Below are 15,361 nucleotides of genomic sequence, written 5' to 3' on the forward strand. Positions count from 1 at the left end.
GACGATATTTGATAACTGGCCCTCCATCCCAGTTCCACTGGATATGAACGGTTTTCTGTTTCCTGCGATTTCTGCTTGATTTTTGCAGTCAAAATAAATCTGGTTAAATACACAAACTAAAATATCTCAAAATGTTTTACTTATTTGCAACATTGTTTTAACCCTCTATGAGTGGACAGTGTCAAGGTCAATGTTTATTACCATTTTTATCTTTGATAAATGTCTGTCTGTTTGGTTTGAGAGAAGGTAGACCTGCATAAAATAAAAACAAAGCCGTATTGTCATATCAATACTTTTAATGTTTTTAGAAATACAGCACGCATAATTGAGTTTTTTGTTTTCCCATTTCCACTGGTAGGGGGGTATGGGAGGGGTGGAGTGGAGTGAGGAGGAACTGAACCTGGACGCCTTTACCAGCAGGCCTGGCACATTACAGCTCAACACAGAACCAGTGAGTGTACAGTACATAAAGTGCTTCGGTCAAAAAAAAGTATAAAATTAAGAAAGGCATATCAAAACAATGATGACCAGAGGACAGGGGTTAGGGATGGGGTTTGAGACTCACAAAGACTGAGGATAGGGTGAGGATGGCAGCATCTTTTCATATCTCAATATCATTACAAAAACAACAGAACAAATAAAAGAGAAAATGGAGGCATTTCTGGAGAGGGGACTGGGGGAATGGCACTCAGCCCAGGATGAGGCTGGACTTGCCCCCAGGGGGGTTCCTGCGGCCAGAGGGCACTCCGGCTGCCTGGGTGGAGCCTCCACCAGAGGGCGCCGTCTCCTCCCTCGGCTCACGGGCCTCTGGCTCCTCTGTGCTCTCTGCTGGTCATAGAGAGAGACTGTCAGATTCTGGCTCAACTGTCCAATAACAATTCCACATCTGTACACAAAATGTTACAATCATCGCTTTTTCACTTGACCCAGTTAGTCACCTCACTCACATCAAGACCTTCTGAAATGTCTAGCTTGCCCACACAAAAGCATACAATGCATTCAGATAACAAATGAACAGAAACATTCATTGCAAGTATGAACGGCCTCATTCCACTCTAGAACATTTTGAAAAAGGGGCAAACAACTTTAACAAGACAGTTCTTTGTAAATTATTACCTAGCCATCACCAAAACCTGATATTTAACTGAGCACATATTGGCATATACTGAGCAAGATATATTAATTAAGATATAATAAAATATAGGTTACCCATTCTTAGAACAGTGTACAACTAACCTGCATTCATTGTGTCATGGTCAACATCCTGAGAGAGGGAAAAAAGTAATGTTAAATGTTAAAAGTAAAGTAGATGTTGATTAATAGAACAGTAAATCACAATGATTCATTTCAGTTCTCCGACAGTAAGTGCACAGAGAGGTGTACTATGAAAACAGATTAGTGGTATGTTGTGGCTAAAGCCAGAAATGTGTTCCAACACGTAAAAAGGCAAACTTTTTTTTTTAACTTGTATGTTTGTGACTGGTAATGTTCCCACCCATCATAGCATAATGGCCTTTACTGACCCTGCACTACGTGGCAAGATATTCTTCCTTCTTTTGGAAACATTGGAGCAAACCTCTGCATGTGTTTTAATCAGAGACTTTCTAATGAGGAGACACAGCACTCAAAAAACCCTCCATAGAAATGCATGGGGTTAGTTAGTAACGCCAAAATGGCACTTGTCTACACCCATCCCATCCGTGGCAAAACGTCAACATGTGAATGTATTGAGCCAATCATGTTGTGTGTTGTGAATACATTGAGCCAATAATGTGGTGTGTTGTGAAGACATCGTGCCAATCATGTGTTGTGATCCCGCCGCTGGAGTAAGGTTGGTGTCGTGAAGCCTTGCGCACGCGCATTTCTGCTGAAATAGATGCCTGATAAGGGCCCAAAAAGCATTGCAATATGGCGGCCAAGTGGAGGGACTTGCCTAAAAGGACTTTGTTTTAATCACTGTGGTCATATGTCTATGTATGCAATCTTCACTTTATGTGTCGAGTGTGTTTTTTAATCTGGACTTATCTGGAGTCTGTGTGTGTGTGTGTGTGTGTGTGTGTGTGTGTGTGTGTGTGTGTCGCTTCCTATGGATGGACATAATGATACAATGGGCAGAAAGTGAAGTTCTTGGAGTGGTGTGTGGGGAGCATTCCGTTGCTCACCTCAGCAGAGTTCACCTCAGCTGGGCCGTCCTGGTCCAGGTTGTCCTGGCTGGAATGCTGGTTCTGGCATCTCCGCAGGGGAGCCGAAGGTTCCCCACAAAGCACACCAGTTGGCTTCCCACCTGCCAGCACAGCACAGCGGATCAAAGTCTGAATCTTTACATCTTAATACATCAGCACATCCAAGACTACTGACAGAAAAAAGAAGAAATAATTAAAAATAAAATAAAAATTAAATAAAAAAATAAAAAATAAAAAAAAAGAGGTTTGCAGGGTTCTACCTCTAACTCTGTTGTAGGGCTGTCACTTTTGTGAAAAAATCCTGTTCGATTCTTGAGACATAATTGTTAATTGAATCGATTGTAAAATCGATTTTTCATGTCTAAAGAAGTTTCAATTTTCAACGCCAAATTTAGGACAATCCACGGACAACTAACAGGCATTAGGACGAGCGTAAAGGGGGCGCTTGAAGACGCACAATGGCGTGAAGTTTCGGGCACAATGACAAACAGAGTGCAACATTCTCGAAAAACAATAAGCAGAGTGGACTGCCATAACATCAGTGAAAAACATAACTGCAGGCTTCAACGTGGCTGCGTTTACAATTAGAACTGTCAAACAAATTTCGCCTACATAGAACTCACAGTTTGCATACCGCTTTGTCCTTCTCCATAGTTTGATATACCCAAACCCCGAAGTGCATCCATATCGAACTCCAGTTATTAGGGCCCATCACTCGTATCTCTCATGTTGCACGCGTTGTCCTCAATTTTTTGGCAAAACACCAGCAGCACAGCAGCCGATTGAAAAGGCTGTTTCCGGTGCGTAAAATTGGTGGGAATTTTCTTTTTTGAATTTTCTTTTTCTGCTTGTTCCTGAGTTTTGTTACATCCATCTTTTTCATTTGTTTAATTTGTTTAAAATTAATAGTGTACATATTTGGTTAAAATCGATTCCCTATTTTAGTTTTCGAAACTTGTGTTGGTTGGTCCAATCGATTGTGCAATCGATTTTCGAACGTAAAGTGACAGCCCTACTCTGTTGCAGACTACAGAGTCTCCAACTATTAATTCCAAAGAAAAAAACATTAGGAAGTTCTAGTTAGGGGATTAAAGTGTGAGCATTCAGTTTTACTGGAATGCCAAACTGGTTGAGCAAACAGCAGCCATATGACCCCTGGAATCAACCCATCAATATCGGAGTTTGATCGTAATTTTCTCAGTGGATTTGTCTGTATTTTTTCAACAAACAATACAGAGCCAACATTGCAGGAGTGGGAAGAACTGACACAAGCTGTTATGTGCCAACAATACAGTCATAACAGAACCTCAGTCAGATCGTGTGGCCTATTGGTGAATGGAACGCTTTCATTCTGCACTTGGCCAACAGCACAGGGTGCTTCAGCACATAATAAGGGGTCACAGCACAGTAGGTGCCATGTCTTGACACACAAGCTGGAAGCCAGCATTGTTTCAATGAACTTGCACATGCCGAGAGCTTCAGAATAAAGGGGCTTACACATAGGAACTACACTGCGCTGGCCACTTGGTTGATCTAATGACCCAAAGATTTGTTTATTGTGCTTGCTGCCAGGCTCAGCGCAAAATGGCTGTGATGTACAGCGCGTCATAAGGCTTAGCTCGGCGCAGTGGCAAACCGTTCTTTAAAATAATGGCTTTCAGAGCACAGTGGTGCCATTACCCAAGGCCTGTCTTTGGCTGGGATCAGATCTGAGGAGCGGTCCACAAAACCCACTCAAAGTCAGACGACTTCTTGGTCACCGCAAATTATTAAAAATCCCCATATTATTTTCCCATAGGACAAATCTCTCTCTATGGCCAAAAATGGCAGCATTTTAAAAAGGGATACTGCAACAGTGGTAGGCCTACCGAAAACTTTATGCCGTACGACTGATGTCAAAAATGTCTAGAAAACACAACACTGAATTTATGTGCTTCAATGCTGACCTGTTGAATGTATGCTACAATGGTTTATTAAAATAAAATGTACTTTAATGAAAAGGAATTTAAACTATATTGAATCCAAGCAATAGTGAGAAACAAAATTCTACAATGTCTCCCGTGAGTCATGTCAGGTGTGGTGGTATGGGGACGAAGACAGCGAATGAGCAGAGCTTTCATCTCTAACATCTTCAGCAGAAGGGCCCCTTTAGCTTGGCCCCTAACTTCATACTTACTGCCTTCTTGGTGACACGGCTGAGGGGGCTGCTCTGGGTTCTGTGAGTGTGCTCACTACTCCTGCAGTGTACATGAGTGCTGTTAAGGTGTGTTGCCTGAAGGGCACTGAAGTTGAACAGTACACTTCTATGTACAAACCTCATCTACAAGGGGGCATCAGCTTGGTTCTGGCCTATCTAAAGCCAAATTCAGCTTGGCGAATGGAAGAGAAATATGCTTCTCATTCATTGCTTGACTATTGATGGTTAATGAGTCACAAAATCCAAGAACCTGTGCTTGGATTTCCTTGATATTTTGATTTCACTTTGCCACATTTTTGTTTACTTTTTTGTTTTGTTATGTGGTATATAATGATCACTATGGTTTGTAGACATCATGATGAGAGAACGAGTTTGAAATTGTAAAGCATGTATTTATATAACCTCAACCATATTCAAGACATACTTTGAAGTAACATACTTTTATAACATTTTAAATAACAAGTTTAACTTATACTAAGCGCTTTCAGACATACGTGTAAGACCGGAGGTTCTGCGGATGTTAAACGGTGGGGCCGTATATATCTGAACGACATAACCGGTCACCACCGCAACCCCCCCCCCCCCAGTATTTCCTCCGGACATTATGTAAATGTACGGTGTCTGAACGAAGCGTAGAACATGCGGTTAAAATTCACACCTTCAGAGGGCGTGTCGGTGACGTTTCTTTCGTGCGTCCATGTGGTTAAATCCGACTTAAATGCCAGTGTTATGATGGAGTGCCATAGGCTAGTGCTGTCCAGAAACGTTCTGCTACATAACATTGAAAACAGATAAATGTGTTTATTCGAAGCACACATGTAGGTCAATTTCAAGTGTGCACTTACGTGACTACTTCAAGTATTAGCCTACGCACAATAGATTGTTCTTCTTTAGCCTACATAATGCATACACTTTGTAAACAAACAGCAGCTGTGACAGCGGCCGCATATATTCTGAGTCATATCTCGCCACTCGACAACCACACGGATATTCTGTAATGTGCGTGTATGTCGTTCACACATAGGTCCGTATAAGGTCAGTATAAGGTCCGCAGGTTAGCATCATATCTGAATCATCCGAAGGGTAGGATCTTAGTTTGACAAACCTCCGCATATACTCCGGAGGTTATATCTGAAAGCGCTTACTATCAACATACTGAAGCTATTCTACCAGAATTCCCCCTATGTGCACTCTGTATCCCTATGTCTCCCTTTGTCGCTTTGTGTCTCACTGTGGATGGGTGAAGCCTGTTTGAAAAAAAGCATGCTTGGCCTTGCAGCTGCAGAGATAAAGACGTCATTGGAGGCGGGCTCTACTCAAAACGGCTAGTATGAGAAAAAAACGAGTGAACGATATGTAACCCATGAACGATCTGTGACCTGTGATCACTGTATAAACCCCTAAACTTTGTGTAAACCTCTGAACTTGTGCTACGGTGAAAAGTTCGTACCCTTAGCAGCAATAGTGCCGACTTGCGAAGATAAGGCTGAACAACGATCCTTTCATAACGCCCCCTGTGGGTTCGAAGTTGCCAAATGTTGTGTCAGCATCTAAGAAGGGGTATAAATGTTGGTATTCAACAATTGTTCAGGAGTGCGATCCACTCAGGCTTTGCGCTATGTAGTCATTAAAGGAATTTTGCTTGGAACTCTGCCGGACTTTTGCGCCTTCTTTTTGGGATAGGTTTTTGACTTCAGCACTTATAATGGCGTATTTTTGTTACGTTGTAGACAAGATATTTGGACTTAATTTCTGGCCCGAGTCTGAATATCTGTTAAGACAGTTATCACACACATTAAGATCAGGGACTATCGGTTTGGACAACTTAAATCCTCTAGACCAGTGTTTCTCAAAGTGTGGTCCGTAAGCTATCCCAAGTGGTCCGCGAGCAGACGTGGTAAAATGTAATATAGAGGAGTTGTTTGCAATATTGAACCAACTTGTATGTAAATCCAAACAGTTCTGCAACACTGTCTATGTAAGACATGGCAGTTTAAATCATATGAATCCTCTGACACAATAAGCAAAGTGCAAAAACAATAAGCAAGGTGGTTCTATATAGAACCTAGAGCCTATAGCCTCTGTTGGTGTATATGTAGCCTAAGCAGGAAGTTAATTTGCCAGTATAAGCAAATCTGGAATTGTGACGTGCATTGAGTGTATAACAAGGAAACACAGAAAACCAAACTAAGGGTTTGTTTTTGTGGTGTGCTGCCGCTATGATGCTTGATGATTAGGGATGTCACGATTCTCCAAATCCTCGATTCGATGCAATTTTCAATTTTAACGTCACAATTCGATTCGATTTTCGATCTTTTTTTCAACATTACTATTAATCCATTCCTTATATGTTATTTACTCTTTTTGGCCTTTTCCTTTTCTGTTTCGGGGGGCTTTTATTTTGAAACCGCTTTTTATTTTGAAACCGTTCCAAACGCGAGGTTGTAATGTAATCAGAACCAACATTAGGCTAAAACAGAGACGTGAACATAATGAAATGAAACACAGAATTATAATTTGATCGTTTCAGCACACTTCGAAGAGACCCAAGGTTAGTGTTCATGGATACTTATCAATGTGCATTTTAAGCCTTAAAGTAACTTTGGACTGTAACTAGATCATCTTTTCACTTGCTAAGTTGAGTAGGGCAAGTTAGTTTTAATTGACGTGAATGAACGAGTACATCCACACCGGTGATTTCAAAGTAGCAAGAAGCGCTTTGATTTCGGTAGGTTGATGTGTATATTTTAACTGGCTGCAGCCTAAAATTAGAGGAGTGTTGATGCTGCAGTTCAGCATGTGCGTTTGTGCGTCTCGGCATACATGCTGGATGTGACATTGGGGGTGTGGCTGCATCGTCGATTCTACTTTTAAATTCGAAGTTCTCTGATTGAGATCTAAAATCGAAATCGTGACACCCTTATTGATGATGCTCAAGGGGGTATTCCAAGTACATGGTTTAGTGACAAACCTGGGTAAGTTAACTCAGAGTAAGTGGTAAACCTCCTAATAGAAGAGCTGTATGGCTTCATTCTCCAAACAAAACAATGCCATAGGACTCTTGTTGTAGGATGTTAACTACAACTTAACTACAAGTTAACTTAACCAGGTTTGTCACTAAACCACGTACTTGGAATACCCCCCAGGAATAGCATGAAAGTGTCGTTACCAGGCGGGTTGTTCCTCCTGTGAGCATGGGGGTCTTCAGGTTCAGCAAAGATGCTGGAGGCCATTTTGTTCTTGCGGGTGGACTTTTCCTCATCTGCACCAAAGGAGATATTGGAGGCGCCACCTGGAGGACGCAACACCCTGCAATGGACAATACGGTGATCCCACTTAGAAGATACCGAAACATGCACATATGGATTGAGTATGCTAATACTTTACATTTGGAATACTGGCACTGGATACTGACACTGATAGATTTAAATCCCAATGAAGAACAGTAGGCTACCTTAACACAAAGGTCCTTCCACACCTGACACCACTAACACTTTTAAACCTTTTCACCAGTAACTAATTTAAAGGCCCCCATCTTCATTGTCCCCATTGCCCCCATCTTCATTGTCACTGCTTAATGGACCATCCTCAGTCTGGACCAATCTCATGAAAATAAACAACAAATCTTAAGAGATGACCCATTAAAATTGCGGGCAGTCATTACTCAAGTTGACAAGTGAAATGGCTCTTAACCGCGCAGAGAAATGGGAAAGAGAGCCTTTTGGTGCTGTCTGGTACTCCCACTGTCAGGATCGTTGTGGAGCACCGTCCACAACTACTTATCCATGCCTGTGCCCCGCCTCTTTCTATTTCACGCTATAAAAATACCAGTCTGAATAACCAGCTGACTCATAATAAGCGGTTTGGTTGAAGCTTCAACAATAACATTACTATAGCCGATCAGAAATAAAGAGGTGATGATTAATGGCCCAAATTTCGAGAACGAGTGAATGGTCTTTAGCAACCGCAGCGGAGCAGGAGGTGCCTAGTCTGGGAGCAGGTTTTAAAATCCACTACAAAGCGTGGACCGCACCCAACCACAACGAACATACACTGCACACACAGCAGTACAAGTCTAACGTTAATGCGCTTCTAAATTCAGACAATCGACTTTGTCGAAGGCATGACTGCTTACTACACCCACAACGACAGCGTTGCATGCCATTGTCGGATATGACAACCATCTGACAGAGTAGCGGTAGCTGCTAAGGGCAGCAGGTGTATATGCCGCATATAAACTTTGGAGCTAACGTTACAGTACGGGTTTATGGAATAGCGTCAACGTTACAGGAATCAAATCACTTAGCAGACATGGTTTATGGATAATGCACATCAGCCTATTCCATAGTAGGGATGTCAAAACATTAATGACCCGGTATGAAGAATGGTAATGCATAGGTTATTCCCTTAAAACCTTTTCGCTCCACCACTACATCAAGGTTGTGTTTGAAACGTTTGGGATTCAACTAGCTTGATGCTACCCACGTGCTTTCAATTATAGATGTCAGCGAACGTTAGTCCAATAGAAGACATTACATCCAATTCAGATCAGATTATCCAAGCATCACCAGTTATCTGAACAAACACCTAGATAGACGAGGATGGGTCTACTTTTCACATAGCTAACATAAGCTCACCGATCATAGTTTTGCTCCATCACCAGATCTTAATATTAACGTTAGCCGCCAAGCGTATGCTACAGAGAAGGGATTTCCATACCTGCAACGAGCAGGATGAGACCCTATCCCCACTCAATAAGAATAACGTTTAGAAACGGTATAAAATGTCCATGGGGTAATAGCGTTATGGCAACAAACAATTTGAGCATGAAATAACGTTATACAACTTTAACAGTAGCAGCTATGCATTAAAAAAGCAGATCTCGCAAAAATGGTCAAGAAGATGGGTGTGGAAATGACTGCCACTCCCAACGATTTTAGGACAGCTGTGCAGCTCATAATAAGGTTTATTTGAAAACCCTTCAGTGCATTTAATTAAGAGTCCAACCAAACTATACCAATGTTTGATGAACCGCACAATGCATAAAGCAATGACACGACATGAATGTCATATTTATCATAGATTACCACCTGAGGTGGAGATCTGCCATTGTTCAACGTAAGGTGTCGGTGGGTTGTACAGTATGCAGCCCGACGTTACAAAGGGTTATTGTATCGACTGTGCCAAAACGAAATCAGGAACCAAATAACAAAATGGGCATGCTGGCAGCAACATCGACCGTTATTTTAAAACATCGCTCATTTGGTTTCATAATAAATAACCATATTTCTTTTGTTTGTTAGCATTGTAGCCACCACGCCAAATTCTTGGCAGAACGTTAGCTAGCTAGCTGTTAGCTAGCGTTGCCTCGCTAGCTGAATTACACTGTTCATTCAAACCTGAACTTGCTTATTTGTACCTGGAACTGCTTTTGGATCCTGGCTCCAATCCTTTAAATGTGGTTGTCGTCGTCATTTTGTTACTGTCGAAGGGTTGGTGAATGGTCAAGTATTAAATCGCAGATTTTCTTGCCAGCCTTATCCTCTTGATTTCACCGCCTCATACTCGATTCGACTCGGCCCGTACTAAATTGATCAATCTGCTGCTAAATAGTGAGGATGGCATTTGACCATCCGGTTCCCACCCACAAGACCAAACCCGTTTTGATTGGACGAGTATTTGTCAGTTTCAACGGTGATTGGTCCTTTCAGAGGAAATGACAGTTCTGAAAAGGTGCATCCTCATCATTTAATGCAGATTCGCTAATGAAATTGCTTACATTTTTGTGCTTGTGATGAGCTCAAGACATCTGCAAATTATACTTTTGTATTTTGTAGCAGTTTGCGGTAGTGCAACAAGCCTTACATAGAGGCATTATTTTTTTCCTCAGAATATGTGGCTGACTTTAAAAGCCCTCGACCAGGCCTGTCAAATACAGCTCCCTGCTCCAGAATTGAGGTCGTTAATTGACTGGAGAAATGTATTGCTCCGTCTGGGACTTTTTGTGTGTTATCCATTTAGTGCCAGCTGAAGAACAGGATAATTTGCTAAACTTGACCAAGTGTGCAGGAAAGACATCAACCTTTCAGACAGTCGATAGTTTCAACTCTGTAATGCTAATGCATAACATAAAGCCACACTCTTCTCTTAAGCTCATGTGGAGCTCACCAAGACCAAGGTTTGACAAATGACAAAGATTAACAAGATGGCCTAGAAATCTTCTATTTGATTTTGTCCCAATCAAATGATGTTTAATCTAAACATCAGTTTTACAAAATTACTTTATTCTAACAAAGAACTTATTTGACAACACATTCCACATGACACTGTAAATGTGACCAAATCAGAGTAATACAAGGGACATACAAGACATTACCACTACAATATATAAAAAGATATAAAACCCCATTTTTTGTGAGAAAACTTAAACAGTCCTTTCACTAGTTATCATTACTCCCCACTGTTACAAAAACACTTGGTTCTTATATCTGCCCACAGACTACCATGCAAGCCATAAAATGTTTGGCAAGGAGCCTTTGTTGTTCTGTTAAAATGTCTGCCTTGTGGTCAAAATCTGATAAAATGTGATAACTTTGATGTATAAAAATAAAGACAAAAACGAAGACACTGTACAACCGTATTCGTGTGTAACTGTGAGAATGTCAGTCCGTATGGTTTTGGCTTTGTCGGGAAAAGTGGACAGGGAGGAGAGGCGAGAGGAAGGGACCAGGCGGGGGGGCGACGAGGAGACACTGCTGGGGAGTGATGACGAGGGAGGAGGGATGATGTGGGACTCTTGGCTTTACTTAAGACCTCCTGTTTGTTGCTGAAATACATCAATTGTATCTTCATCCTCCATTTCCAACTGCAGAAGAAAAAGCCAAAATACGAAGCTTGTAACTGCATGCAAATGTAACAGCATATCAAGGTGCAGTACTGAGAGATGAAATAAAGAGACAGAACGCCCTATGCCCTGCAGTACAGAATGTGATGACACTTTATGACATTCAAGCCATAACACATAATTCCAGAGAACTCATAACTGAAATAGAAGTACACGGACAAGCTCACAAATTGTTACTTAAAGGGAAGAAAATGATGCTTTCAAAGACTTTATATAAACAGTCTAAAATACTTCAGTGAGGCATTTTAATTTAAAGACATTTTATATCCTGAATACGTTTGTGGTCCGAACCCTCTTTTAAAAGCACTTAGCTTTGTAAAAGCCCACTGACTCGAACATAATGCTTCAGACAGCAAAAGGCCATATTTGGTTTACTAATAAACCGTTTGCACATCCTAGCAAAGCCTGTTTTAAACAGAATATTGGGTCATGAAAACAACTTAAACAGAATATACTTCCAGAAAGAAGAGTGTTGTAGGCCTGCGCATGCTGAATTCGCACAGAATTAGGATGAAATTCACTAATTGTCTCACACACTTTCCTAATCATGGCGAAACTACGCGTACACTTTTGGCGAGACGAGGAGACAAACTTATGCCTTGCAATCATGCAATGTCATGGAGTTCATCGACAGGACAAAATGTCGTAATAGCGACGTATTTAAAAAGATTTGTAAAAAACGTCAGCGTACACCTGAACAAGTGAAATACAGGTGGAAGACCCTTAAGATGTATTATGCAGCCGAAAGAGGGGAATTCCACCAGCGGAGATTTACGACATGACCTCGGGAGCCTATTTGTAGGCTGCGTCGCTGACTTATTCGGAATAATGTTGATTGCTATGTAAACAAGAATATGCTCAAAATGTAACATTCTACTTGCTTGTAAACAGGTTAAACAGAATATTGACATAAACAAAATGTGGGCAATAAACTGATTAAAAACGGTTTATTCCCGGCATGAAAACATGCTGACTGACATCATAAAATGAGTAGGAGATGAATAAACCAATATTTAGCCTCAGACAGACAATGTGCAACATTGGACTCTCCCTCATGGACATATTCATAGAAGTGTCTCTAGCATGGTAGGCCTTCCAATAGAAGAAACTAGTACTGACAAAGGAAATTACAATTATTCTATGGCGATTCATTTTTGAACATGACATAGTCCATTTTATTTAATTTCTTTTCAAACATATCACTTTAGAAATGTACAGGTACTATGCTTGATGCCAACAAGGAGTTTTCAATTAGTGGACCAGTGGACAAATGTAACAAATGATTCATTAAGAAGTTAAAAGTACGCCATATACCTGTGAGGGTGTGTCTGTTTCGTTGATGGGCTGTCCATCAAATCGGAACCGGATTTGCCTCATGGTCAAGCCCTGAAAACAACATGCATAATGATCCATCAAGTGCCTCACCAAACTAAGTCTTCAATGCTCACCTCACCACACACAATCTGAATGATGTCTGATAGGAGATATTTAATTTTGTGACCACAAAATAGCCTTCAGAATGTTTGCAATAGCCGCCCTGGTTTCAAGTGGATGTCCAGTGTTTCCCACAGAATTGAATTCCATTTGTGGTGGTAGGTTTGCAGAATTAACTTGAATACAACAAGTTTTTAGCAAATTAGCACAGCGTGGTTATGATGCTAACCAGATTTAAGTACAAATTAGAACAACCTGGAAAATCAGGTGTGGTGGTCAATGTTGATATTGTGGTGGGCCGCCACAAATAAGTCAATGTATGGGAAACACTGATGTCCAAATGGCTAACCAGCCAAGAAGATACACAATGTGTATTGCAAGGCACAGGACAGATCAAGAGTGTCAGGAAAGAGATTGGGACCACTGTCATATCACAGTCACTTTCTCGACACAAAACAGAAAAATCATCAAAACAGAAATCAACACTTTATTGGCTTTATTAGTTCTGTAATGCAAGCTAACTAGCATTCTTTTCTCGTAGGAATGGTTGCTAAGGAGAGAAAACTCATGCTTTTAGCTGACAGTGCCAGTTGTGTGAATGACTTGCCCACTTAAGTTCACAGGAAAAAACAACTACGGTTTAACATCAGGAAACATGAACCAGAATAAAGCCGGTTCTCTGTTGGTGGAAAAGCCTGTTAGAGGAGCCGAGGAGCCAACAGCTGATTATGATAGAAGTGTCTGTCTGGCTACATACAATGCACATTAAAGTAGAACAGTGTAAAATAATGTTTCCTGGACCTGTGCCATTTCTGTCAACAGTACTATTTTTCCCAGATACATTTCTATATTTTCCATTAATTCAGGGGTCAACAGCCTGAGCTTTGAGAGTAGGTCTTATGTGTATGTTTCTTTATTGGATCCCAGGCATTTAGTACTACAGTGAAATTCTCTCATCTACATTCAAAGAGCATGTCAGTTCCCATGGACATTGGCAAAATAACAAAAGGTTCCTGGGTAACATACAACACCAGACCTGGCAATCCTGTGAATCCTTCTGGTGGGCAAGTGCACATGAATATATAACTTAAAACGTACAAACGTCAGATCCTAGAGCACCCACAATACATCTGTAATACCGTATCACGTGATTAACATCACAGCATCAACCTTACCTGTCTCTCACAATATGCCTTCATGAGTTTGCTAAGAGGAGTATGCCTCTTAATTTTGAACTGCACTACGGAGCCGTCTTGGCCTGCCACCTTGAGGTTGATGTGCTCATTGTTTTCTGTTTTCACGCCTTCCTGCAGAATAAGTTAAAACAATATTTAATTTCATGGTTTACAAAAATAGCTCCAATTGTTTGGACTGTGACCATTGTAATATGGTGCCGCCATCTAGCCTAGAGATAGCGTCCATGCACTCATTTGACAGAGCCGAGAACAGTTTCCAATTAAGTCATCAGAAGAAATTATTTGATTTCAAAACTTCAACACAATTGCAAACAATCACACCAACCATTACATGTTAATAACAATACAAGTTAGAGTAGTCACACTAGGTTTCTAATGACTATTGAGAGAATCTGCCGACTGGGAGCATTACATGTTAAAAGATAGCAAAACATAGCATTGGCTGCTAACCATTCAAGCAACGGCTAACTTTACCTAGCTAGAAAGCTAAATAATTTTACTTGTAAACGTTGCATGAGTTTTCAAATCCATCATGTTTATTATGCAAGTTATAGCAATAAATAGATATATGTGACTTTGATCAACATTGTGCATGTAAAAATACCAGCCAGTTAAGTGACTACTTACTCTACACATGAGCGTAAGGTTCAGTTAGCCGACAAAACAAGACGAGAACAGGCCTCATGTTAGTCTGACAAATTCCTGGAGCTAATCTCGATAAACTGCCTGGACAAGCAAACATACACCAGAGTTCCCAAGATCAAAATAACCATCTTCCATGAAACAGAATGCATTCGGATGGTGTGCTACCCTGATCCAAATATTAAGCATCGAAATCAACGTTATATTAACAGTTAATACTAACCTGGCTTGCTAAGTTACATAGAGCTGGTTCAGAAAGTACAAATGTTAGCTTGCTAGTTAGCTAACGCTATGATTTCCAACGCATGAAAGGGAACATTAAACATCCCAACAATTAAATACATATTCACATTTTACACACTGGCTGGATTTAAAAAAGAGGTACGCAACAACACCCCTGGCTGCTCGCCCAAAACAGCTTAGTTGCCGTTTAATGACAACGTTACCTTGGGTTTCTCGTCGGCCATGGTTATTCTGTCCTGCTGCCTGACGACGGATAGACCTGAATTGCTCTGATATCTGCCAATCAAATCCTTGTTGAACGACTAACGCGTAGGTGAACATCTATTTTGCATAACCATTCAACAATGCAAATTTATGTCTGAGGTGGGAATAAATCACAATTGTTTTTGTAGCTAGCCCTTTTCTCCCATGAATATTGTCTAGATCAGTCATTTGCCTTTGCATTTTTGCCAACTTTTAGTCCTACAAATTTGTCAGTGCACACAATTTGCATATAGATCATTGAATAACAATTTAAGCTATTTATTCTTTCTTACAGGTTTCTTCCTTTATTGCATTGATA

General features: G+C 40.8%; 2 protein-coding genes across 4 annotated transcripts; both read right to left on the reverse strand.

Moving 5' to 3' along the window:
• Positions 1–278: 278 nt before the first annotated feature.
• jpt1a (Jupiter microtubule associated homolog 1a) lies at positions 279–9,992 on the reverse strand. Of its 2 annotated transcripts, none has more exons than XM_048247370.1 (5): positions 9,800–9,992; positions 7,550–7,689; positions 2,163–2,284; positions 1,237–1,264; positions 279–825 (listed from the first exon to the last, which is right to left on the reverse strand). In XM_048247370.1, the coding sequence occupies exons 1-5, from the start codon at positions 9,853–9,855 to the stop codon at positions 689–691; spliced, it is 483 nt and encodes a 160-aa protein (XP_048103327.1). In that variant the 5' UTR covers positions 9,856–9,992; the 3' UTR covers positions 279–688. The 2 variants fall into 2 exon arrangements, with proteins under 2 accessions (XP_048103327.1, XP_048103326.1); XM_048247369.1 differs by having other exon boundaries at positions 279–828.
• A 594-nt stretch (positions 9,993–10,586) lies between these two features.
• On the reverse strand, positions 10,587–15,109 carry sumo2a (small ubiquitin like modifier 2a). Of its 2 annotated transcripts, none has more exons than XM_048247372.1 (4): positions 15,003–15,109; positions 13,894–14,025; positions 12,599–12,670; positions 10,587–11,245 (listed from the first exon to the last, which is right to left on the reverse strand). In XM_048247372.1, exons 1-4 carry the CDS (start codon positions 15,021–15,023, stop codon positions 11,183–11,185), a joined length of 288 nt encoding a protein of 95 aa, XP_048103329.1. In that variant the 5' UTR covers positions 15,024–15,109; the 3' UTR covers positions 10,587–11,182. The 2 variants fall into 2 exon arrangements, with proteins under 2 accessions (XP_048103329.1, XP_048103330.1); XM_048247373.1 differs by lacking the exon at positions 15,003–15,109 and adding an exon at positions 14,542–14,622.
• Positions 15,110–15,361: the final 252 nt, after the last annotated feature.

This window comes from Alosa alosa, chromosome 7 (genome assembly GCF_017589495.1).
Source record: "Alosa alosa isolate M-15738 ecotype Scorff River chromosome 7, AALO_Geno_1.1, whole genome shotgun sequence".
Lineage (NCBI taxonomy): Eukaryota > Metazoa > Chordata > Actinopteri > Clupeiformes > Clupeidae > Alosa > Alosa alosa.